The sequence below is a fragment of the Scatophagus argus genome, chromosome 20 (assembly GCF_020382885.2).
Source record: "Scatophagus argus isolate fScaArg1 chromosome 20, fScaArg1.pri, whole genome shotgun sequence".
Lineage (NCBI taxonomy): Eukaryota > Metazoa > Chordata > Actinopteri > Scatophagidae > Scatophagus > Scatophagus argus.
This window is the reverse complement of record NC_058512.1, coordinates 1,986,141-2,011,513: the sequence shown is the minus strand read 5'-3', so window position 1 is coordinate 2,011,513 and position 25,373 is coordinate 1,986,141. Positions and strand designations below refer to the sequence as shown.

At 45.8% G+C, this 25,373-nt stretch overlaps 1 protein-coding gene and 1 long non-coding RNA gene across 3 annotated transcripts; both read left to right on the top strand.

Moving 5' to 3' along the window:
- Positions 1-215: 215 nt before the first annotated feature.
- LOC124051633 (aryl hydrocarbon receptor-like) lies at positions 216-12,346 on the top strand. 2 transcript variants are annotated; one of them, XM_046375203.1, is made up of 12 exons: positions 216-799; positions 3,487-3,665; positions 7,105-7,199; positions 7,292-7,381; positions 7,667-7,775; positions 8,125-8,255; positions 8,503-8,690; positions 8,766-8,875; positions 8,966-9,107; positions 9,210-10,204; positions 10,250-10,671; positions 10,981-12,346. In XM_046375203.1, the coding sequence occupies exons 1-12, from the start codon at positions 741-743 to the stop codon at positions 11,074-11,076; spliced, it is 2,616 nt and encodes an 871-aa protein (XP_046231159.1). In that variant the 5' UTR covers positions 216-740; the 3' UTR covers positions 11,077-12,346. The 2 variants fall into 2 exon arrangements, with proteins under 2 accessions (XP_046231159.1, XP_046231160.1); XM_046375204.1 differs by lacking the exon at positions 216-799 and adding an exon at positions 2,367-2,398.
- Positions 12,347-17,995: 5,649 nt separating this feature from the next.
- On the top strand, positions 17,996-18,960 carry LOC124051299. Its single transcript, XR_006841801.1, has 3 exons — positions 17,996-18,146; positions 18,324-18,365; positions 18,481-18,960. It is a non-coding gene; the product is annotated as an uncharacterized LOC124051299 (long non-coding RNA).
- The last annotated feature ends 6,413 nt before the right edge of the window (positions 18,961-25,373 follow it).

Below are 25,373 nucleotides of genomic sequence, written 5' to 3'. Positions count from 1 at the left end.
TATTTTTTTCCATTCGTGGCTTTTACGTACTAGAGCATTCGTAAGTATCGTAATAACACTAACTTTTACTGTCTTGAATTTCCCTCGGGATCAGTAAAGTATCTGTCTAGTCATCCATCCATCTTCTGTGATAACTGCCAGTGCCGACAGGTGGAGCTACAGCACATATTACGTTATTCTGGAGGCAGGAAAACATGGCCGAAAACGAAACACAGTTGAAAGTATCGCTTTCAGGATACAAAGAGCTTTGCAAGAAGGAGACAGTCTTTCCCTCTGGGAATAACCTCCAGTCAAAGGAGACGGAAAATGTTTACAGTACAGTACGTTAAATTTACCTCTGAGGACAATGACAGACAAAGGAGAAGGTTTACGCCTATCATAACGAGCGAAACAGAGACGCGGTCCTGTTACAGCGCACCTGATTGGCTGAAGGAGCAGCAGCCAAACAGGCGGAGGACTATTTGAGGTGTGCGCTGCTGTACTTGACTTGGGAAGTTCACGAGTTAAATTAGTTTTGACCGACGTGGTCGTTGGAAAAGACCGCTAGACTCTACATATGGGGCTTGTTTCTACTCGGGTCGGACCGGGCTGAGCTAAAATCAGATTTGTTTGTACATCAGAAGGAGCGTTCAGGGTGTGTCTGGAGATTCAGTCATCAAACTTTTTGATGTTAATGTGAACGGTATTTTTTGCTTTGAAGTGAGAGGAAAGAGAAAGGTGGCTGAAACCCGAGCGCCACCATGCCGAGGAATGGGGGAGTTTGCGCGGTGAAGAGGAGGAAGAAGCCCGTTCAGAAAATGTAAGTTTTAATGTTTTAAAATATGTGACGTTTTTACTCCTCTAAATGTAACCTCAGAGTACGAAACAGCCACTGCACTACAGTAACCCGACAAAGCCTGAACTCAGCGCACCGTGGGCGGGGTTAATGCTGGTCAGTGTCATCACCACCGCAACAGTTACTGCGTCCTTAGTATTAATATCAGTACCACCAGTCGTTTACAATCACCTCGTGGTCCCAGTAAGACAGAATTGAGTGATTTAGGCTCTCGTGTCACGAAACGTAATGACGTAAAGAAACCAAGAGTAGACGAGTAGGTGAGTCACAGGTGAGGCATGAAGTACACTGACCTAAGTAAACATAGCAGTCAGTGTAGAAATACTTTGTCAGAAGTAACAGTCGTGCATTACAAAGTTTACTCAAGCATTAAACGTATTAGCATCAAAACGTCAAATACCACAAGGAAAAGTGCTCATAAAGTATATAAATATATCAACATATAATAAGTATGAATATATCAACTATTAGAATTTAATTATTGATTAATTTACGTGTTCATCCCATTAAACGTTAGAGGAGGTGAAGGTGCAGCTCGTGACGACTGTTTCATGTACTGCTGGGTAGTTTGTCGTCCCCCTGGGACTCAATAAAGGTCGATCTTAATCTGTGGTGGTACATCCTAATGTATTTGTTGATTGTTAATCTGGATCTGCGAAGTATCACACACATGTAATGGAGTAAAAAGTACAATATGTGTTGAAACTGAAGTGGTATAGATGTTGCCCGTACAAGTACGTCAACAGCGTACTTAGACGCAGTTGCTCTCCACACCTGAGAACAACCTGGATGATCGTGCGCGGTGAGCGGCAGAGTCACAGTTCTTTACGTGATGTGCAGTGAATACACCAGCTTTATTTAGACCTCCCTCAGACCGTTGGCTGGTTTTGTTATTGTTTGGCTCTGAAACTAAATAATCTCAGCTATCGCTTCCTCCACGCTTCCTGTGATTTTCCTCTTTGTTTCCTCCAGATGTTTCTGTGCTCTCCCTCTCCCTCCTGCTGTGTTTCATCTCCTTGTTCCTCTTCCCGCCATCTCTTTTCTCGGAGCTCTTGTGTTTGTTCGGGGGGGATGACATACATGGCTGCTGCACGTCCTGACATGTCAGGGAGGATTTGTGTTGTGACACTTCCTAGTAACAAATGGCTGTGGCCAAGTGGTAGACCCACAGATCAACAATAATGATGCAGCTCTGTGTTTGTGGTCACTGAGCTGTTTCACTCCACAGATGTGCTGTTAGCGATGCTAACAGCGTGAACTGATGGATGATATTTGTTGGTTCACACTTGATCCAGACTGAATAATCTATCAGCTATTAAAAGGACCACCATCAGACTTTGTCATCCAGAGGATGAATCCTGCTGACTTTGGTGATGTTGTGATGTGATGTTCCGACTTTTCATCTAGCGCCATCATCAGGTCAAACTTTGTCGAGTACTTTGGTTTATGACAAGCTAAGCTAAGTTTTCAGCGCTATTAGCAGCTGTTAGCATGCTCACATGCTAGACTGAAACAGCGAAGATGTTAAACGTTACCTAACATCATCATGTTATCATTGTTATTGTAAGCATATTAGCATGCTAACATTAGCATTTAGCTTAAATACAGCATCACAAAGCTGCTAGCACACCTGTAGACTCTTGTTACTTGCAGATTTTTATTGACACAGGCCGGACTTTTAAATTATGAGACAGGTTGTTTACCTTTGCTGAAGATCCAGGATAAAAAAAATCCATTTTAATTTTATTTAACTTTTATGCTCAATTTTCTTGTTGTGCAGCTATGTGGCTTAGCACCATAGCTAATCTGCTAAACCTACTAAGTGGCTAGACTACCGTGATGCACTGATCTTAACTCCGAAAAGGGAGGCAGCTTTTTGTTACTATGACCCATCTAATTAGTAGATCGCAGTAAAACAGACTACGGCTGCAGCTAACACATGTTCATTATCCAGTAATTCAGTTTTCAACGGTGAAAGCTCAAGGTAAATTCGTACATTTGGAAACGCGAAGCCATCAAATGTTGGTTGCTTTGGTTAACTCGAAAAATTACTGGTACAATCGACAGATCACCAGAATAAATAGTTGCTCAGTATTTTGTTTCCACTTAATCAAGTGATCAGTGAGTGGTTGCAGCCACCTATGCTGATGAGAACTTACTCAATAATAAACTCTGAGGTGTTTAATCTGAACACAGACTCGCACAGTGAATGTGCCAAGCTTACGTAGCCGACAACGTTTCTGTGTGTGTGTGTGTTTTCCAGTCTTGTAATAATACAAGTTTGAGCCGCATGTTCAGCCTCTGCTGGCTTTTAAAACCAGGAAGTTGAAGCTTTATTTGATGTGGTTCAGAGTTTATTTTGGCAGCAGCTGACACTGTTTCTGAGAAATTCAACACTGGAATTTTGAACAAACGTATTGTTGTCATGAACAGGAAGAGTCAGTGTGGCGGTATGAGACACATTCAGACGTTCAGACACACTGCACAAGCTTGTCACGGGACACGAAAAATGCACCTGGTGCCTCAAACTCCCACTTCACTTTAAGTCCAAGATTCCACTGTGTGTTGTAGATTGTCATGCAGATCCGACGTGTTTTAGCAGGCAGCATCAGTGAACGCATCCTCTTATCTTGTGTGTCGTTTTGAAACAGCGTGAAGCCTCCGCCTGTGAAGACCAATCCGTCCAAACGGCACCGGGACCGTCTGAACGTGGAGCTGGACCACCTGACCAGCTTGCTGCCCTTCCCTGAGGACGTCAGAGGTCGCCTGGACAAGCTGTCTGTGCTCCGGCTCAGCGTGGGATACCTCAAGGTTAAGGGTTACTTCCATGGCAAGTGGTCTCTACCTCCTACTTTGTTTTTGGTACATGTTACACAGAAAAGGTCACAGGTGTCATGAGCACAAAAAATTTGCTGCTGCAGACACTTTTTGTGTCTGAGCTGCGAGTGTTTGGGCGGTCGGAGGGGCAGCTTGGCGCTGGGAATAATGAATAGGTGGAGCTCTGCTGGCAGGGAGACCGGAGGGTGCACTGCAGGGCAGATGGAGTCTGGGCAGAGGAACATGAGACGGACAGACTGGAACAGTAGGTCTTCATCCTGATGCTGATCAAATCAGCACATTGTCCAGGTGTCAAAACGTGTCACTTTGATGATGGATGATGATGATGATGTCAATATGACCTGCAGCTTTCAAGCTCCACACCCGCAGTTTGTGATGCCAGGCTTTCGGTCGTGAGCCTGCAGAAACCCTGAGCTCAGATGAAGTGCTGGTGTTCTTACTGAGCTTCATGAGCGTGTTAGTCATTCACCAAAGCCAAATCAGACCACACGCTTCCACCAGCTGCTGTCTGAAGCAAAGAAAATAAAAGCTTCGGTTTGACAAAACTGCACACCGTTGTGGCCACGGGTTGCAGCGAGCGTTTCCCCTCGCGTTGTGCCTCTCAGCTGCTATCAGCCGGCTGATCGCTGCTGCTGATGGAGCAGCAGATGATGGAGATGAAGCACGACATGAGGGCTGTGCAGGGCGGAGACGTCTGAGCAGCTCAGCTTCACGTCACCTGCGGCGAAGCTGCTGGTAGTCGCTCCAGTTCGGGGCTCATCGCATGACGCTTGTATCTTCATCATCAGTGCGGATGAAGAAGATTCGGTGTGCGTGTTCTGTGCCGCCATGCGTCGTATTGTGAACATGTTATCTCCTCTCAGCTCTGATGTTCGTCCAGCCTGACGTCACACGTGTGATGCAATCAACCAGCGCTGTGCCTTGTTTAACGTCACCGCCGGGAAAGACTGACGCTACACCAGAGTGACTAAAAATGATGAAGCTGATGGCAGATTTTCCAGGATGGACGCACTGCAGTTGTTTTTAAAGGAGAGCAAAGACCTCCTGAATTTCTTGTGCTTCTTCATCTAATCTTCTGCAGCAGTTTCCTCCGATTGTGAAAGATGTTTTTGCAGGATGGAGCGATGAGATGGATGTTTGATGCTGTACAAGACGAAAACCCCAGAACACTTTCAAACAGTCCTCACGCTATCTTTGATGTGTTTTTGTAACTGATTGTTGAAGTGTGTTTGGATGTGTTTAGGTGAGGGAACTAAAGCAGGACAGGACTGTTTTGTGTGATGTGCCTGGCTGTTAAAACAAATGTCTTGTTTGACTCTCAAACACACCTGCTGTTGTCAAACAAAGTGAATATTTTAGTCAAGAAATGGAAGTACAAACAAACTGTATCTGATCTGTCTGATCTCATTCATGGAAGAAGCTGTGGAGGCTTCCACAAATGCAGAAACCAATTAAAGTTTGTTGTTTCAGCACCAACTTTTCGAGTGAGAAAAACACCATCGATGTCAGATTAAAAGACTGATGTCAGAATTGGACTTGGGTGGGTGCCTTGGGTGGAAACTGGAGGTGGATGCCAGTTGTCTGTCACAAACTCACTCACATCTGAGACCTGCTGCCTTCGGCGAGCTCTGAACGAGTCCCAGGTGATGCTGCTCCTCCTGTCATGGTGATCCCTCGTAGCAACAGAGTCTGAGCGGTTCAGGAAGCCTGGGCCCGCCGGGAGGGGTGGAGGTTTGCCTCACGCGGGCCGCGGTCGGCTGCCGAGCTGGTTGTTGATGTCTGCTTCCTGTGTGTCGATAACAAGGGGTGAACGAGGTCAGCAAGACAAATGTGCTGAGTCATGAACAGGCCACACACTCTCCTTAAGTCCTTGTACTGGCAAACTCTGCTTAATTATTAGTTTATAATATACTTATTATGAATCACATTAAGGAGGCAGAGATGAAGCAGGCGGCCTCAGCCTGAAGGGTTGCAGCCCTCCATCAGCCTCCCCTCCTCCCTCCAGGCCCACATCTTCAGGGAGATCTGTTCACTTTGGTATGTGAACCCAGCAGAGGGGGAAGACGGGGTGGGGGGGGGGTGTGAGGAGAGTAAGAGGAAGGCAGGCGGGTGAGGATCGAAGGAGGAGCGGTGGGCAGATTCACGTTACAACAGTTCTGAAGTGGACTTTTCAGTAACATTTGTTAGACTTTCGCATCGCTCGTGTGTGTTTTCCGTCACACTCGAAGACATGCTGAGCTGCTGCACTTCAGAGTCGGTTACAGTTCGTCTTATCATAACAAACCGGAGATTCTTTCGGTTTGTGGAAAGGCGCTCTTGACGGAGACGACAGGGCACATTCCTGGGTGTGGAGGGGAGACGAGAGGCAGATCCAGTGGGTTTGTTTTAAAAAGGGGGGAGGGGGGCGGTGGGAGCAGGGGGGGCGGTGCATCGCGTGCCATACAGTCATTACTGTAAGGACGTTTTGCTTTGCTGGCCAAACACCAGCCATCACAGATTAGATTACACGAGATGTTGCTCAAGCTGCCGAATCACTTCTTCTTAACACAAAGACAAAAATGTTGAAATAAAAATCACGACGTGTTTTGAGGAAGATTGTCTGGACGGCCTTTGTATTCAGCAGTTCTGCAAACACAGAGTTTCCTGTCTGCGATGATGAGCATTTGCAGCCTATTCTGGATGCTTTCACCACACTCCGATATGTGAATACAGTGCAGCTGTGCGCACATCTGGCTGTCCTGTTCGTGGAGGTGAAAGATGCCTGCGTTTGGCCTGCAGGAAGTCACTGATACTTTTATCTGCTCCACAGGTGAACCAGTGAAGCATTAGCAGACCCGTGCAGCGAGTGCTGTAGAGACTCACCGGATACCAGCAGTGTTTACGTTGGCTAGAATGTGTCTGACAAGTCTGACATAACAGAGAAGGGCGGCGACACTTTACAGACTACAACTTCAGGCCAACTCTTTCTGCTAAGTGCTGCATTCTGTTCACCTGCTGGTCGCTAACTGTGTGTGTCTGCTGCTGGACAGTTAGTGTTCACCGGATTTTTAGACCTTTTTCAGGGAATAACTGCCTGCCGCTTCTGGAACAACACTGATGTTAACAGCAGCGTCTGTTTTCAGAAACAACATTCCTGGTTTTATGGATAATCCAGACTTCACTGTCAGCACTTTGTATGTGGACAGTTTGATGGAAGCTGTCAGCAGTGAGGCTGCATGGCCGAAAAGTGGGAAAACATATTTTTAGGTTTGGTGTTTTGGGTGAACTGATGCTTTAATAATCTTAAAACTCATAATAAGGTGAGTCAGGAACATCCTGGCGCTTCGTTTACCTTGTCAGTATGTTTCTGCACGCCGCTGAGCTCGCCGTCTGGCAGCTTCAGGACATTAAAATCAGTTTCTGACCCATTTGTTTGCTTTTGCGTGTTGCAGCGGTGCTCCAGAAGAGGTCAGCCGTCCCTGCAAACGGCACCAATGCAGTGTCCTTGGATGGAGTCAGCTTCTCCGAGGGAGACCTCCTCCTCCAGGTACAGCAGCAGAACTGTGGATTACCTGCGTGCACAGGTGTGTCTGTGTCAGTGTGCATGTGTGTCACTGTGTGTTTCCTTTACGTCTGCAGGCTTTAAATGGTTTTGTGTTGGTTGTGACGTCCGATGGGACCGTCTTCTACGCTTCGCCGACCATCGGGGACTTCCTGGGCTTCCATCAGGTACAGCTGTGATACCACCTGAGATACTGCGATACTGCAGTACAGTAGAAATGTTCTGTTCCCAGCAAAGTCTGGCATTCAAAACATTTGTTAATTAAACTGCATTAGTTTAGGTTAGGTGTGCCTAATAAAGTGGACGCAGAGTGTAACTGTAATGTTAACTACGTTATCATTCTCAGACTGTAAAAAGTAAAATGTGTCCCTCTGAAACGTGTTGCCGTTGTACAAGTACCTGAGACCTGCGCAGTGCGTGACTCAACTCCTTTGCTTCCTTTCTGTCACCAGTCCGACGTCGTCCAGCAGAGTGTTTTCGATCTCGTTCACGTGGACGACAGAGAGACGTTCAAGTGTCAGCTTCACTTCTCCCTCAACCCCGACGAGGGCGGCTCACAGAGTATGAATCCGGTCTGACTGTCACAAACACAATGCAGATTTTATTCAGATATTATCCCTGCATTTGTGGCTCCCTAACCTGTAGCTCTGCACAAAGGGACGGGCAATTAACATCACAATATACAATATCTTTTGAGTACAAGCTCTTACTTCATTAATTACAATACGTCACCCAAGGAAGAGTCAGGGATGGCCGACCTGAGGACATCCCTGACTCTTCCTTGGGTGACTAATCATTACGTTTACATAACCACAATAGCAAAAAAACACCTCTGTCTTCTCAAACAGTTTTAAAAGTGAGGGTTTTGTTTTGAAAGTTATTGTATCAGATTAATGTTGTTTCCCTGCAGATGGGCAGTCTGGCAGTAAAACCGCCGTGAACCTGTTGCCTCAGCACATCCCTCCAGAGAACTCGTCTTTCCTGGACAGAAGTTTCTGCTGTCGCCTTCGCTCCCTCCTGGACAACACGTCTGGATTCCTGGTACCACAAAGAAAAGCTGCAACATGCTGATGTTTAACAGATAAAACGTTTGCTAATTTGGACAAAGCAAGTTTTGACCAGATGATGGCGCTTTATGAATGGTCAGAGGATCACCAGAGTCATTAGGATTCAACCTCAGGGGACCGTGAACATCTCTCGTCGATCCTGTAGTTCTTGAGATATTTCAGTCTGGGAGGAAGTCGTGCTGCTGGCATGACGCAAAGTAACTTCCTCTCCTCTGCTTCAGGCTGTGAACTTCAGTGGACGTCTGAAGTACCTGCACCTGCAGGGAGCTGGCGCTGATCCTCCTCAGTTGGCTCTGTTTGCCATCGCCACAGCACTGCAGCCTCCTTCAGTCATGGAGATCCGCACCAAGACCTTCATCTTCCAGACTAAACACAGGATGGACTTTGCCCCTGTGGGCATAGACACCAGGTTGGCAGATCTCTCAGACTGGTGGTGTGTCCAGTGTCCAGACCAGCATCGATAACGGTCTGTGTCTCTTTTCAGAGGGAAGCTGGTTTTAGGATATTCAGAGATCGAGTTGGTCACAACAGGCTCTGGCTATCAGTTCATCCACGCTGCGGACATGATGTACTGCGCTGACAACCACCTCAAGAGTGAGTTCTTCTCCGAGACACGTGCGCTTTACGTTGTGCACGTCCTGCTTGTCTTTAACCTTTTGTCATGTCCACCGGCTCCACCCGCAGTGATGAAGACTGGAGACAGCGGCTTCACCTTCTTCAGGCTGCTGACCAAAACTGGACGCTGGCTGTGGGTTCAGGCCTCGGCCAGGATAGTCTTCAAGGGAGGAAGACCAGACTTCATCATCGCCCGTCAAAAAGCCCTCACGTAAGCATCAACATCTTTTCTGACTAAAATCTCACTTTGACCTGCTCAAGGTCAGCTTCACTACGTTGAAAGTGTTCATTCATGGCCTTTGTTTTTCTGTAGGAACGAGGAAGGAGAGGAACACCTGCACCAGAGAAGACAGCAGCTCCCCTTCAACCTCGCCACCGGTGAAGGCGTCCTGTACGACTCCTGCACGGATGCCTTCTCCATGTCTGGACCTCCTGGCTCGGGTACACCGGGCGCCTCTGAGCCCACAACAGAGGAAGCTTTGGACCCCGCTTCCCTCCTGGGATCCCTTCAACGGCAGGACCGCTCTGTTTACATGCATCCACAGAAACCCAGTCCCCAGCTCCCGGTCTTTCCCCAGATAGAGGAGCTGGATTTGGAACAACCCCAGTCGTCCATGGAACAAGCCTTCCTGGACAGCCACGCTCTGCTCAGTGTGCCGAGCGAGTCTGAAGCTTCACAGGCAAGGTCCGTTACAATGGACGTCACATCGGAAGCCATGATTGACTCACTGGAGCAGATTTTGAGAGACATCGGGGGTGGAGGGATAGACGGAGTTGACGTTGAGGAGACAGAGCTGAGGGACTGGGAGAACACTCTCTGTAGGATGAATAACGAGAGGGAAGACGCATCACAGGAACTCAACCAAATCCTGGCCAATGATGTGTTCTCGTACGTGGAGGAGGCTCTGAGGAGAGAGACGGGCGGGTTTGTGCAGGGTTCAGACCAGACTCACCTCCCTGTGGACGGTTTATCCATTAAAGCACAGCATCCTGGGTCCAGTGAGCCCCCACCGACGGACCCGACATCCGGAGGTGTTGTCAGTGGTGTCGGTTGTTCGACTGGACTAAATGGTGCTTCTCACGTTGTGTGTCACAGGGCTGCACACACATGGACACACACTCAGCAGGGACACACCTGTCGGCTGGAGCCTCCGGGCAGCAGCAACCACCACTGTGGCAGCCAAATGATCTCAACACAGTCCTGCCATGTGGATCACTCGCATCCTCACGCGTCACAACAGTCTTGGCTTCCATTTGTTCAAAGCACTGACGGTACCCGCGGCAGCCGTCGACCTGGCTCAGAGGAGACGGACCAAAATGTGCAATATGCGCTAAACCACACTCACGGGGGGCCACAGCTTCAGAGCCTTTGGCACACACTGACACACTCCTCACACACACCAGGCAGCTTGAACTCAACGGCTTCATCACTCCTCCCACAAATGCAGCGATTATCCGGCAGCTGCATGTATGAAACAAGAGAGGGTCACATGGCGAACGCCGCCACTGTTCCTGTCAGACAGAACGGGCCCCTGCTGGGAGCCACGAGCTCCAGAGGGCCCTCATATGTGGCAGGGGTGACCGCAAACGGTCCTGTCATGCCGTCCTATCCAGGCGTGGCAGCCGGAGGCCTCAACCAGGGACCGGCTGCCTGTACAGATGTGGGCAACATCAGTTTGGTTCACGTGAGTGGGGGCAGCGCTGGCCGGGGAACAGCTCGACCTGAAAGTGGATCGTTACAGTCGTCCTTCTTCTGCTGGAACGGTGAAGATCAGGTAAAATAAGACCAGAAGCAAATGTTTTGTTTGTTTGCCCGTTTGGACTGTCTTCTGTGGTTTCCAGTCTTGCCCGCCTCACCATCCCACAAGCCTTTGCTTCATTACCTTTTCTGTGTTAATAAAATGATGGCTCTGTACCAGCTCCGCCTCGAGCGTCTGCATCTGGGTCCAGGTCCTCGTGTTATTGTTGCACAAGCGTGACACAGGAGGGATGACTGTGCTGATGAAGTGGACCTAATCGCTAACGATCTGATCCAGATGTGGGCCTCATTATAACCACAGAATTTCTACACTTGTCATCCGCAGATCCCCAAAGTTCCCCTGAACGGTGTTGCTGACCCGTTTGCCTTCCCGGCCCTTCCTGCTGGGAGCATCAACCTTTCCCAAAACAGTGGCACATAGTGGCCTTCAGAGACCCTGATCGGACTGATAACATGTGAGCAAAGCACTTCTGAGGTTATACTGCAGACAAATGAAGAAATTCTGACTGACTGATTTTTATAGGTTTTTATAGTCTGCTGTGAGTCACCAAGAAATATGACCCTTCTCATTTCAAACCAAAAACACTTTGCTGCATTACAGCATTTTGCTGGTAATGTGGGTTTCACTTTCTCAGCTTGTCAAATAGTGCAGTCATCAGATTTTTATTCATATTCATGTTGCAAGTGAGCAACAGAGTTGTGAGGCCAGAAGAAAACGTCGACTGCATCACGGAGAGAGTGCGGGATAAAGGGCGTGTGGCGTTCACGTGACGGCGTCGCAGCAGGTTAACTCCTGTACATCACGATGTGAAGCTGTGAAGGCTCAGCTCTCGAGTGGGCAGCACAGACAAGAAGGAGGAAAGCCATTCGTCTGTGATACTTTGAAAGTAAAGGAATGTGTGAACCTTATGTTGTTTACCTGCTTTAAAGAATAGTCTGACTTACTCACCTGTACATTCAAGCAGTTTTCGCTTTGCAGCTCAGGAGGAAAACAAACCTAAAAAGCCTGCAACTCTGAAAACATCAGCCGTCTGTCTGCTGTTGCTTTGAGACGGACTCGAGACTGAAATGTTTGTTCATGTTGTCCTGACACTTTTCTCCAGTTGCTCAACAAGTTTAAAAGAACTACAAAATGCTTTTGTGTTGAATAAACACGTTAGTCATGAAGCTCACACAATGAAGTATTTAAATACTGTAAAAAAAACATGTTTCACTTCTCACTACCCACTGCTGTTGTGCCCTTGAGATGCAAGTTAAATCCCAGCTGCACTGCCTGATAAGATAAAAGAGGACTTTTCACCCCCACGTTTAGCACTTATTTGTGTTAAAGATGGCTGAGATGAGGATGTTGTTCAAGTGTTTACAGCTTCATTATGGTGAGTTGTATTTTGATCTAAAACGCTGAGTCATTGTTTCATTCATCCTCACTTGTGATGTGGGCACGATGGCAGCTCTGTGTGTGTGCGCTCAGTGTGAACACACGAAACCGGAGGGAGATTCAGTGGTGTGTGACCAAACCGTGTGTTTTCTGTTGAAGTCGCCTCTCAGCTGCGGCGCCTGTAGGAAGCCGCCATGTTATTGTGCTTGTGTAAGTGTGTGTTAAACTGCAGCTGCTTTGTATTCCTTGTGTAGAAGACATAAAAACAGAGGACGAGTCTAATTTATTCTGCCATTAAAGAACCTAAGCCTCGTGTGTGGCTGTCCGCGTTGTCTCTGGAGGACTTGATGTGGGGACAGTGTGTGACTGTCTTCAGACTGGGTCAGCATGTGCTGTGTGTCGTACTGTCTGAGGATTACATGCGATGTGTGATGACACACCGTGAACGTTTTTGTTCCCAGCCGCCTTCACTCCTCCTGAGATTCCTGTGTGAGCAGCAGCAGCAGCGGCGGCGGCGGCCTGAGTCCTCCGTCAGCGTCTCCTCCGGGCTCCACTCGGTTTCTGACGGGATGTAAAATCATAAGAGCAAAAGGAAAGAGAGAAGAAGTCACATGCTGACATGCTGAACGCTTCTCCTGTTTGGTTTAGAGTGTTAGCATATTAAAATGTGATAATTAGCAATAATTTGGCAAACGAAATAATTTTGGGTGGTTAACTTCGAAATGTGAGTTCAGCTAAATATTTGAATTAATCAGTTTGAACACCTCAGAGTCTTAGTTTAAGACATGACTCTGATGAGACAAACTGATGAGACGCACTCTGACGCCTGATCGTCAACAGGTTTTCATCCTTGTGGAAACTGACTTATATTTATACGTGTTAAAGCAACACAGCAAGTTTCCATCATACATGTTTCCTTCAACGGTCTCAAGCAGTGCATGCTGGGAAGTTCCTTTAGGGTCTTAGTTTTGGTTTTGACAAATTTTAAGTTTATGAAATGAAAACAAATAAAACTCGTATATGTACATTAAGTGCATGAGAAAAACTCCTGCAGGATTCTCTGAATGAAACTCTTTGAGTGGAGCCACAGGTTCCCTGAGCACCTGAGGAGGAGCCTGAATCTGATTGGTCCTTAAACAAGAGTTAAAGATTGTAGCGCAAAGTGCACATTTTAGAAACCTGTCGCTCGTTAAATCTCCAGATTCAACTCGTTACCTTCTAGCAAACTGACGCAGTTTTCCTCATGTTGAGCGTGAAACAAATATTTAAGATAAGTGACTTCATGGTACCTGAGCTCGAGCAGGATTTCCTGGCAGGTTTCCACGTCTGGGAAGGAAAGAAAGAAGAGGTGAAAGCGTCCTGTTCCATCTCAAGTCCTCACGTTACCATTTTTGTTCTCCTCACATAAAATCAACAGAATCCTGTCAAAGTGAGCAGCCACTGATGCAAAGCTAAACCTTTATGTTACTTTTAAACATATGCAGAAGTCCAGTTCTGAAATCCAAGCTGTCCCCGAAGACAAGACTGACTGGTCTGTCTGAATGAGGGATTAAAGACGAGGAAAAATAAAGTAATCCAATACAAATCGAGCCACAGGCGGCCGATACGACGTTCCCACGCGAGGAATGTGACGCTCTAATAAGAGCAAAGAGGAAGAGGAGGAGGAGGAGGAGGAGGAGAAAGTCTGTGAGAAAAGATGGAGGAGAAGACTCAGAGAGTCCGAGGCTTAAGACTCAGCAGTTCACCTGAGAGAAACACCTATGAACTTCCTGTCACCTGGAGTCAGTAAATACCTGAAGATTGGCGAGAAGGAGCCTGAGTGGGAGCTGAATGGATTCAAATCTGATTTAAAGAAGGAGGACGAGAACAAATACTGACTTTGGCTTTTTATCTGAACACGCCAAACATGTAAAATGTGTTTATTTAACAGGCACAAGTTTGAGATGCTCCCACATGGTCCAGAACTTCAGTGATCATCTCGTGACCCCTCAGAGGGGCCCGACCCTCATGTTGGGAACCACTGGACTACACGAAGCCCACCTGCTTACATGTTAATACATGAGTATTAACGGTCACAAGGGACAATTTCCTGCAAAACAAGTACTTTACTTTACTTCCAACTACATTTTGCTTATGTACTTTAACTTCAGGATTCTGAGTGCAGAACTCGAAGTATCTGTGTACTTCAGTGTATCTTGGCCTTGCACTGCAAAAGGAAAAAGTCCAGCCAGTCTGAAGCTCTTCACCAGATGGGGGCCTTTGGCTCCACCGTGTGGTGATGGAAAAGGTCCAAAATGTGATTTACTTGTGTAATCCTGATACCATGTGGTGTTCGGCGAGGAAGTTGAGCTCGAGAGGTTTCAGAAATGCCGCCATCTTTCCCCCTGCAGGATTTCTCTTATGGTTCATGCTGATCCTGCACGGTTCTGAACACCGTCGGCGTTTCCATCCGTGGGAAGAAGCACAGAACATAAAGCACATCCTGATGGGAATGAAGCTCATACAACACACAAACATCCATCCAACACTTTTTAAACGTTTCACTCAAAACTCCCACCTCTGACTGAGTCTGCGTGGACTGCAGATGCACCACCTGAAGATGGCGCTGCTGCATCATGAGTGTGATGAACCACAGTTTTGGTGTGTAGTACTTGTAGTGCTTGCTGAGTAACGTCAGGTGAGGCTGGCTGATACTCTTTCTGTACTATGTAGTAGTGCTTGGCTGTACTGGTGCTCTTACAAAGCACCCTGGTTTAGACAGCATCCAACCTTTAAAGGAAGAGTACGCACAGAAATGAAAACACAGTCATCATCTGCTCACCCCGATGCTGATGAAGTTTCTCAGTCCACCAAACATGTCTGGAGCTTCACAGCAAAGCAGCCAGACCAGCGACGCATCATCAACACGACCTGTAACGACATCACAGGATCTTGTGTTTTATAGCACCATCATGAAGTATCTCAGTGTACAGGAAAGAGTCTGGCCTGCCGTGTCACATCACATCCGTATCACACCAACGTGCAACAGCAAAGACGTTTCCGAGGGAGAGACAACAGGGACCAAACACAAGTCACAAGTCACAGAATCATCAGTAAAATAGTCACTATGTCCTGTTTTTGGCTGCAATATTTAAGAGAAAATATTGTTGCTTTAAAGAACCACAGACACGACTTGATGTCCCCTCCTGAAAACGCAGAAATGTGATTTGTAAGAGACGAACGGCTCAGCAGCCTCAGCCACACACACACACACACACACACACACACACACTGTGCGAGTGAGTGCACAGGTGCAGCGTTAGCCATCAGCCAGGTGTGTTTCACACTAACAGACAGAACAGGTGGGTGCTGGGAAACTCATTATGTTACCAGAGAGCTGAAGCTGAAGACCTGATGGATCACCAGCATCCTGATGTTTTTAATATTCTGCTTAAGTTTCTCCGAGACAGAAGGAGAGAATGTCAAAGCGGAAAATGAAAAAGAAATTTGGTTAACATAACCCAAAAAGAAACAACAAATGAAACAGTTTTGTCAGACGTTGAGGAGGAACCTCGTGACGTTTCCGTGACCTCACAGAAAAACCAAACGGCAGTTTTGTGTGTTTATTCATCTTTTACTTTGTTTTACTTCTTGTACAAACCTGCTCTGTGGCTCTCGGGGGCTTTTTGGTATTTTTTGCGCATCTCAAATGAAAATATGACATTTGTTCCTGTTCAAAAATCAAAGTTAATTGTCTTTTATCTAATGGAGAACATTTCGCGCCGCACAGTGAAAAGGTGATATATTCATATGCAAGTGCTTTGTGAGATCCTCCTTTTGTTCTCCCATTTTACCTTTCACTCCGTCTCAGTCTGTCAAAGAAATTATTCATAATTTTCAATCAGCAATTCGTCACTGTTTAAACAGTAATTGAATTTTGATATGGGGGCAATTATTCATCATTTAAGGTTATTTGCATTAATTTGAAATATTAATGGGTTCTTTTGGGTGAGGGAAGTGATGAGTATTTGGTCACAGAGGAGCTTCGCCACTCCAGGCGTATTTCCACTGACATTACCCAGAATCCTCTGCACCGTCTGCACGACGGAGGTCGAGCCCACAGATTCTCCTCCTTCAGAAGCTGAACGGAAAACAGAGAAATAAAAGGATGAAGAGGAGAGCTTTAGCAAAATGCCTCAATGTCTCTTCAAAGTGTTTCTTCAAAATTCAAATCCCAAATAATTTTCATTTATATTTCCTCCAAACAAACAAGTTGAAACTACCAGCTGCCAGTTTCCTGCTCTCTGACTTCCCACGCTACGTAATCGTTTTGCTCATCCATTGACCTTTCGACGCCATCATCAGGCCAAACTTTCAATCTGTTCTGCACTTCAGATTTAACTTTAAATGTATGCGTTTAGTGCGTGACATATGCTGTGCTAACATGCTAAACCAAAGTGGTGAGATGGGGAACTCGCTAAACATCACCTTGTTAGCACAGTTAGTTTTATGAATGTGTTAGCATGCTGACATTAGCATTTGGCTCACTGCGTCACTGTGAAAAATACAACTCACTGACTGTATACAAAGATGGACGACATGAGAGCTCCCCAATACTGAAGCACAAACATCTGGGTGCCCCCTGGTGGCTGGCTGCAGTACAGCTCATAAACCCTTCCCCCTTCAACTAAAATCTACACGTCAAATAAATTTTTCCCAAAGATGGTTTCTCTCTAGTTCTTATTCCTCTGATGTTTGTTCAAGTGTTAATGTTTCTGATGTTTGGTTTTAATTAGTTATTTGATGCTATAAAAAAGGGGTTGAAATGTTACGATTGGCTCCCGATTGGCTCAGACCAGTATATAGGCGGGAACTTGACGCCACAGCTCCACCTCCTGATCACTACTGCAAAGACTCTGGCTCCAAATGATGTCACCAGAACAAGATGGCGGCAATCGTACGAGGGATTTTTTTGGCTTCGCTTTTGTACAGAGGGAGGAAGAGGAGTTGCGTCGGCCATCTTTATACAATTAATGGTACATCTTCACAGAGACTGCGAGCACTGCTGTAGGCTCTTAGCTTTTTCTCCTCTCCATTCGATTCCCCTCCGAGCACCGGAGGATAATAGGCAATCCCGTGGTGTTACATTTCCCCCCTTAAATTTCGAGTGTAATGAGATTTTGCGGGCGGCGGCAGCAGAGAGCGGTCGCAGTGCGAGCAGAGAGGCAGCGAGGGTGTGAGATAAGAACACATTCGTCTCCTAATAACAGAGAGAAGTCAGCTTCAGCCCGGAGTGTCCGATGTCATGGCCCAGATTGGTCTGACGCCCTCTTAAGAAATTCAGGAGGAGGACGGACAGCTCATGAAATTTGCAGATCCTGATTGAATTTAGGATATTTTCACAAAGGCCGTGTGTGTGTGTGTGTGTGTGTGTGTGTGTGTGTGTGTGTGTGTGTGTGTGTGCTGGCCGAGATGGGGGTGGGTTAGGATGTCTTTCTCAGCTGTTCTCCTCCCCTCTCATGGGATTCGTGAGAGGAGGGGGCGACTCCTCCACCCATCAGTGTAGGTGCTCTCTTACATGGAGCTGACAGATATTGGATCTTTTTTCCTCTTACACACCTCTCTGTCTGGTCACGCTTGACTTTCCTCAGTCTTTGTACGTTTTGACAGACCCTGAAGGCTTCAAAGAGTCCAGCCTTGCCCAAACACCACCCACCTGCCCACCACCACCACAGAAAACACTAGACCAGAATCCAAAAGGAGAGTCTCAAAATAAATGTTTCATTAGGTGGGAGTTATGTTATTTGTTCAGTAATGGTTTCTGTAAAATTTATATCACAGCATAAAGGTTTAAATTCTGTTTCAAAGCCCTTTGTTTTACAAAGCAAAGAAGAAAATGACAAATTCTTTTTCTTTATTTACCTTTGTTGCTTAATGATGGTGAAATCCCACAAGCCAAAGCACGTGTGATTTTTGTAATCCTGTGCTCATCTCCTTTTTGGCCACTTGGGGGCAGTACAAGCTGCAAACAGAAAAGCGATTGTTTTGATTTTATGACCTTCCAAAGTCAGTCAACATGGCGGCTGTGGTGACGCTTATGAGGCGGATTGTGTACGTTTGAACTGTGCTTTAAGGTAATGTGTGTGTGTGTGTGTGTGTGTGTGTGTGTGTGTGTGTGTGTGTGTGTGCTGTAGAAATGTAAAAGGCCAGTTGACACATGGAGACAGTTTAATTAGAAAATGGTGAAAACGAGTTGTGTTAATTGTGTGGACGGTGAAGCAGGAGAAATCTGGTGTCACTCTGGTGTTCAGGCCTCATCGTGTCTGCACATCTGGATGCTGGACTGATCCAAGGTAGGAAACTAATCAGGTTTTTGTTGTTGTTGGTCCAAAACTATCCAAGACAGAAGACTGTCATAAATACATTTTGGGATTAATTTTTCCAGCTTGCTGTGTTTTTGTGTTGGAGGTTTTGTCGTTCTCGTGTGCGACCAACAACCTCCTTACAGAAGCTGATGAGTGTAATGAATCTGTGAGCAAACTGAAGTGTAAACTGTTGTTGGAGAACATCAGACATTAATCAGCAGGACGGATTCACCTTGAGTGACATCTTACGAAAGTAAGAATTCCCAAAGACCATCTTCAGATCGTGGTTTTGCTTTGCCACCCTAAGATCTGGTCTTCCTGACAAAAAACATGTGGCTGATATCTCTTACTGTAACTGTTAGTGATGCAAAACTCTCAAAACTCTTTTCTGATGTGTCAGCACTAGTTGGGTTTGTGTTGCTTATGCGCAGGCTCCAACGAGCAGCTTGGTGGCATTCAGGGAATTCAGGCATTGGGGCTAAACTAACTGCTTAGTTAACGTCTGAGAACAATCGAGTCATCTCAGCCGTGATCGATTAAAACCCAAAGACCGATGTCGACCACGTGGTGGCGCTAGAGGATCAGTCGGGAGGATGCTGAAGTCATTGGTGTCCATCCTCTGGGGACCGTGAATGGAAAAGCGCAAGTTCCTCCAGAAGCTGTTGATGTTCGGGTCTGGAGTACAGCAAGGAAAACAAAAGATTTTAATATCCATCTAGTTTGGTAAAATTCCCATTTCAACGTCAAGCGTCCAGCACGTGACTCTGTGACGTCAGGGCGATTCGTTTTCATGTGTTAAATCTGCCGTCCGCTCACAAGACCCGCGTCAAGACACCTGAAGGCGTCCCGCTGACTTCGCAGACTGAAGGACTTTGGCTGGTGCGCAGATCCTGTAACTTCCTGCCTTTCATGCATCACCTTGAGGTCCACGGGGCGTCCTCCCAGGAGTGCCTTTGTCTGGGAATGCTAATGGGATCGCTCTGTGTTAATAATAAATAGCCGCTGATAAAATAATAAATTTCTAATGTCCCTCTCAGACCCTTTTCTCTCTCTCCTCCGTCTCAGATTAGTTTATCAGGGCTTTGCCGCCCCAAACACTTTGGGCTTAATTATTTAAAATATCTGAAAAATTCATATCCTCCTTTTTTTGGGTGCAAAAGCCATCGTTCAGCCTGTGAAAATTTGGGAAAAGAGGCAGAGGTGGATGAAATATTCAGCAGAGCGCAGGCCTTTCAATTATTTTTCAGATGCATGAATGTTAAGAAACACATGCGGACCGAAATGAGTATTTTAAGGCAGAATAATTCCTACAGCAATATAATAACGATTGTCAATTATTCAGGGCCAAATCTCCCCGCCGACACATACACATTTATGTTTAATCACATTCAGGGAGTTTGGATACAATCACTTGGTTGTCATTTGTTTTGTTCACCCTCAAGCTATGCAATTAAGTTTAAAAAAAGAAAAGTTAGAAGATATTTTATGCTGGCAAATATCAAAATAAAAGAAAGTGCGTCCAACTGGGAGCCGAGCCCAGAGCTGCGGTTCGTCGCTCGCAGGCTTCCGGTTGCTTTAGTGGTCAAACACTGAGCTCTTCTTCGCTGCTGCCTTCGTCCCCGCTGGTTTCACTCCCATCAGCGTTTAACAGCCAGCAAAACATCCCAAAATAAAAGACGTTTCCACTGTCATCTGTAAGTGAAGCGTCCCTCCGTGTCGGATCCCATCCCCGGTCTGCTGTGCGCCACACAAACGCGTTTGTTTGCTGGCTGTCATGGTGCTGTATTATTTAGAGGCAGAACAAACAGAAAGGCCTCGCTGTCTTCTTCTCTTCCTCCTAATGCAGCCGAGCTCCTCAGGGCCCGTCAGCGCGTCCGCCGCAGGGATCAGTTTCACCACCGCAAACCCGCTGGATCGGATCAGGAGGGACGCGGGCTCACGTTAAAACGCCCACGGCGCGCGCTCTGAGGGGGGCGACGGGGGGACGACGACACGTCCCTCACACCGAGACGAGATCTGCAGAAACTCCTTGTGAAAGTTTCTGATTACCGTTTAGGAGCGGCAGTCTGAGGGTTAAATGATGCGCTCTGAGACGCATTTGAGTCTCAGCGACGCGCCCGGAGGTTCTGGGTTGCCTTCCTCCATCACATCCCCCGGTCCTGTCTTCAACCAGCCGGTTAAATGGAGAATAAGGAAATAAAAGTTCAGTTTTTAAAACAATTCCCTGATATCACTGATCGGTTAGTCTGTCCAGGAGCAAATGTTTTGTAAATTTGTCTTCACAAAAAGGCCAAACTTTTGACGGCCGCAGCTTTTCAGAGCTTTTTTCCCCTGACAAATCGATTAATCGGTAAAAAAGCCCGCGGATGAATCGATCACGAGCATAACTGCTAGTTGCAGCCCTAAAATAGAGATTTACTGTTTAGATTTGACTCTTGACCACAATGTGAGAGCAACTGGCTGTAATGTAAGTGCAATTAGGAGCTGACACGTTTGGGACTTCATGTAGAATATGTGTGGAAATCAGAACGGGTGCTTTAAAGTCAAATCCAAATATCTGTGGCATAAAATATTCAACAATCATATTTAAAGTTTTGAAAGTCAATTTATTTAATGCTCTAAAACTTAATTAACTCTAAAACTGTCCTAACTTTGGTAGAAAATTGTGTTCAGGATCTCATCGGTGGGAGAGGCGGCTTTTCTGATGACTCATCTCACAAAAGTTGGGAATGAGCTGGATGTTACTTCAAAAATGAGTACAAGTATGAGTAAAACTAAGCTGAGGTGGCGCCCGTCTGCACTCAAGAGTGTTACACTAACGGATTTTGAAAGCAGGCGGATCATTGAAACATTTATTAAGCAGCTGCATGTAATCAATTATTAATTTTGACTTCTCATTTTAAAAATCATGTCCGGTACATAGCTCACATTATTATTATATTAATAGTCTTGTATTAGCATTATAGCATGAATTATTAATTATTATGGTACGGGCTGCTTGCTGCCATCGTGAGCCAGTGACAAGCTAATTAAAGGTCCAGTGTGCAGGGTTTAGTGACATCTAGTGGTGAGGTGGAAGACTGCAGCCAAATGAAATGAAATCTGCTAACATGGAGGCTGAGGAACTTGTACCTATTTCTCTCTTCCTGCAAACTGTTCTTGGATCAGTGTGCAACACTGAGAGCAACTTAAAACTGTAAAAAGTATGCGTGTGCACATACTTTACCAATAAAGCCGAAAATACTTTGAAATGTTACTTTAAATCTTTGGCACGTAGTCTGGAGGTGTTAAGGTAGGAGAGGAGAGGGAGGACAGAAACAGGAAAGGAGACAAGAAGATGAGATATGTTTTAAACATTATTTGTATGCAGCACAGGCGATGAGTAGTGGGCACTGCTACTCACACACACTCACACACACTCACACTCTCACACACACACTGGTTTATAATCCCTACAGGCCCCAGGGCCCTGCTCTCAGGCCCCTCTGCTGGGTGACAACAATCCTGCCTCCCTGATTTATGGAAATGCAGATGGAGTTTTTATTATGCCTCCTCCTGACACACGCACACACACACACACACACACACACACACACACACACACACACACTTGATTCTGTAAAGGGAGGACAAAGGGGTCAGACACTGTAAGAAATATGTCAACTCTGCAACAAAAACGGTGATTAGATTATGAGCTCAGTGTGTGTGTGTGTGTGTGTGAGGACATCTTTATTTAACTGCTGTAATTAACATGTTAAGGGAAACACTAAGTATTTTAGGTATTTGAGTTTTTGCTGGATGTGAATTTTTGTGTTTTGTGGGTTTTCTGCGGTGGTGAAAGAAACATTTAGATTCTTCACTAAATTCTGAGTACATTACCGACAAAAATAAAGCATTAGAGGGGCACCTGGGACTGATAATGTTATATATGACCTAATTAGATTGTTAATATGATGATTTTACATCGTCTGTAACTCTTCAGACCTCTGCAGACCCCATCAGCTCCTTGAATTGAATGAAACTCAGTTTCTGAAAACATATGATATTATATTTTCAAACTACTTTTTTATGAGATACAATTCAGACGGGGAAGTCTTTCAGATCGCTTCAGGTTTTAAAACTAATTCACAGTTTTAATTAAACAGAACGTCACCGAATCTTCATCTTCAGTCAGTCCTTTCCAAGTGCTAATTCATGAAACTCTGTAACTGCTATTCTGGTGTCAACTTACTTCTATACAGTATTTAAGTGCAGTGGCTCCAAACCTGAGGGGTCAGGCCCCTCCCACAGGGTCACCTGATAAACCTGAGGGGTCATCAGATGATTGACTGGTAAGGATCAAATGACAAACTAAGCTTTGATACACAAATTCATTTTCATAGCTTAGATTTTTAATTTTCACTATTCTGTGTGAGTTATTGGATCACTTTGGGTGTTCAGTAGTTACTTCAGAAAAGTCTTTCTGCTGGCACCTGAACCATGACAAGAAGCTTGGAAAAAGTCTTTAATGGCGTATGTTATTTTATACTCTCATCATATGATTTTGATCTAAATTTTTTATCTGAGAAGTAACTGCTGAAGCTGTCAGACGAATGTAATGCAGTCACAAGTAGAATTTCCCCCCGAACAACCATAAACATGCTCGACCCGGCGTGACAGTGAGGTTTCAGGCGGCACTTTGCTGGTGAAATCACAACTGAGCTTGTTAGTGTTGTTTTTTCAAGCGGGTGTGAGACATCGAAATGTTTCTGAATATTCATAACCACCAAATAATCTGTGCCAAAGAGGGGACGCAGCGTGAGGGGAGGAGAGGGGAGGGGGGGAGGAGAGGGGAGGAGGGGTAAAGGTGCAAAGAACTGCTTGGTTTTCATTATCAGGGAACATAATCCTCCCCGTCAGTCTTTGAGGAGGACAAAGTGAGGAAACAGGAAACGATAGAAAGGATAAAGGAAAAAGGCACCGAGGTGGACCAACAGGAAGCAGCGCCGCTCCACACACCTTTGAGATAAAAACACATCATCCGTCTGCTGTTGGCCTCGTGATGCCTCTGCCAGCTCCTCCACACTCAATCCCTTCTTCCTTTGCTTTTCTCCTCCTCCCCTCCTCCTCCTTTCTGCTCTTTACTATCCAACCTTTCTTCATTTTTCACTTCAATTTCTTTTCTCCCCACCCCATCCTCTCTTGAGTGCTCTTTATCCCCCAGTCCTCAGTATCCTCCCACACCCTCCCTCCTCTCTCTCATTCTCATCTCACCCCCACATCCTCACCCCTCAGCGTTTAGTGATTAATGCGAGTTTTAATTGTCATGCTCACTTTTATGCTCATTAAAGTGTATTATGCAGCAGTTAGGGTATTAAAGTTCAGCGAGAAATTTCATGCATACTGATGAGAATGCAAATGAGCACAGCGTGAAAGGATGGTATGGTTTGTGTTGTGTGTGTGTGTGTGTGTGTGTGTGTGTGTGTGATTATCCCCAGGAGTGAGTGTCATTATCCCCAGTACAGGCCATCTTAGCTGAGCAGAGAGAGTCCATCCATAGAAATCATGTTAATGGGAATCTTAAAGCATTCTTTATGCCTGAATACCTGAGTAGTATTTAACATACGATGCTGTATGTTGTGAGAAATGTTGCACAGGTTTTATTCAGTGAGATGCAGTCAACTGCACATGCAAGTCGCCTTAAGTCATGCACATAAAAACTGCAAAAGCTGAAATTAAAGGTTTAGAATAGATATGATGTACAGCATCTGCTGTGTGAACGTATGCGTTAACGAGGTTTCAAATGCAGGCGCGTACACGCACTGCCGACATAGCTGCCGTACCACACAGGAAGTGGCTCATTTTATGATGTCTCCAGCCGTCAGCCATCTCGTTCTCACATGACTCCGCACAGTTAGCTTACTAATCCAACAAGGAATTCAGAGACCAGCGACACAGACCAAAAACGTTTTTGTACGAGGCTGTAGAACATGTTTATTTCTACTGTAAAGTGGGATCTTGAGGGGACTGACTCACTTCTGGAGCCAGCCCTCTAGTGGCCAGTTGAGGAATTGTAGTTTTTGAGTCCGTAAGCGTGAACAGCCTCAGAGTTTACAGCTATACTCTCAGCTCTGTCATGAGTTGTCTGGCGTTTGTCTGCCATGTTTATAGCTAGGCCTAAAACCGAAGTGTTTCTTTGGTCATCAACAAAAATATTAGGCAAATGAAAAATATGACCAGATGGTGGCGTGGAAATCTAATGTCAGAGGAGCACCAAAGTTGTAACAAGAGACATTTCACTCAAAAGCCACACATATCAACATCATAGAGGAAAACTCAGGGATGACCAGCATCAGGATGATCTGTCCTCTGGGGACTATGAACAAATAAAAATTCCATGGCAATCCGTCAAATAATTGTTGAGATATTTCAGTATCAACCAAGCAACTGACAGATCGCCACCCATACGAGAACACAGCGGCGGCTAAAATAAATGAAGTGTCTCGATGAAATGTTTGCACTCCCAGTCAAGAAGCGATAAGAACCTTATTAACATAATGAACGTCTAAAATTTAAATGGTATACGGTGAGAGAGAAGTCCCTAAAAATGAATAAAAGCTCAGGTTGTTACAGTGTGGTTCTGTTTTATTCAAGGCAGTGTGTCATGCTGCTGTCTTCCCCTCTCAGCCCACCTACTGTTACCACCATGCTGAGCGAATAGGCTCAGTCATTACTGCGCTTCAACTGCGCTGTCTGCAGAGTAAAATGAGACAATAGTAAAGATTTTCAACCAGGGGGGCCTAAATCATTTACACAGCATGGAGCGAGTGTGCTGAAATGAGGATTGTGATAACTCAGTTGTGCAGGAGCAGCAGGTGGTACTGTAACTGGAGGAAGATGGGAAGAAAAAAGGCAGATAAAGTCATTACGGTGACAAACAGTATGTTTATGCATGAATGAAGCGGTTTAAAATAATCTCTGAAATGTTCCCCTGGTGCTGATCAAAAGGAGGTGCCA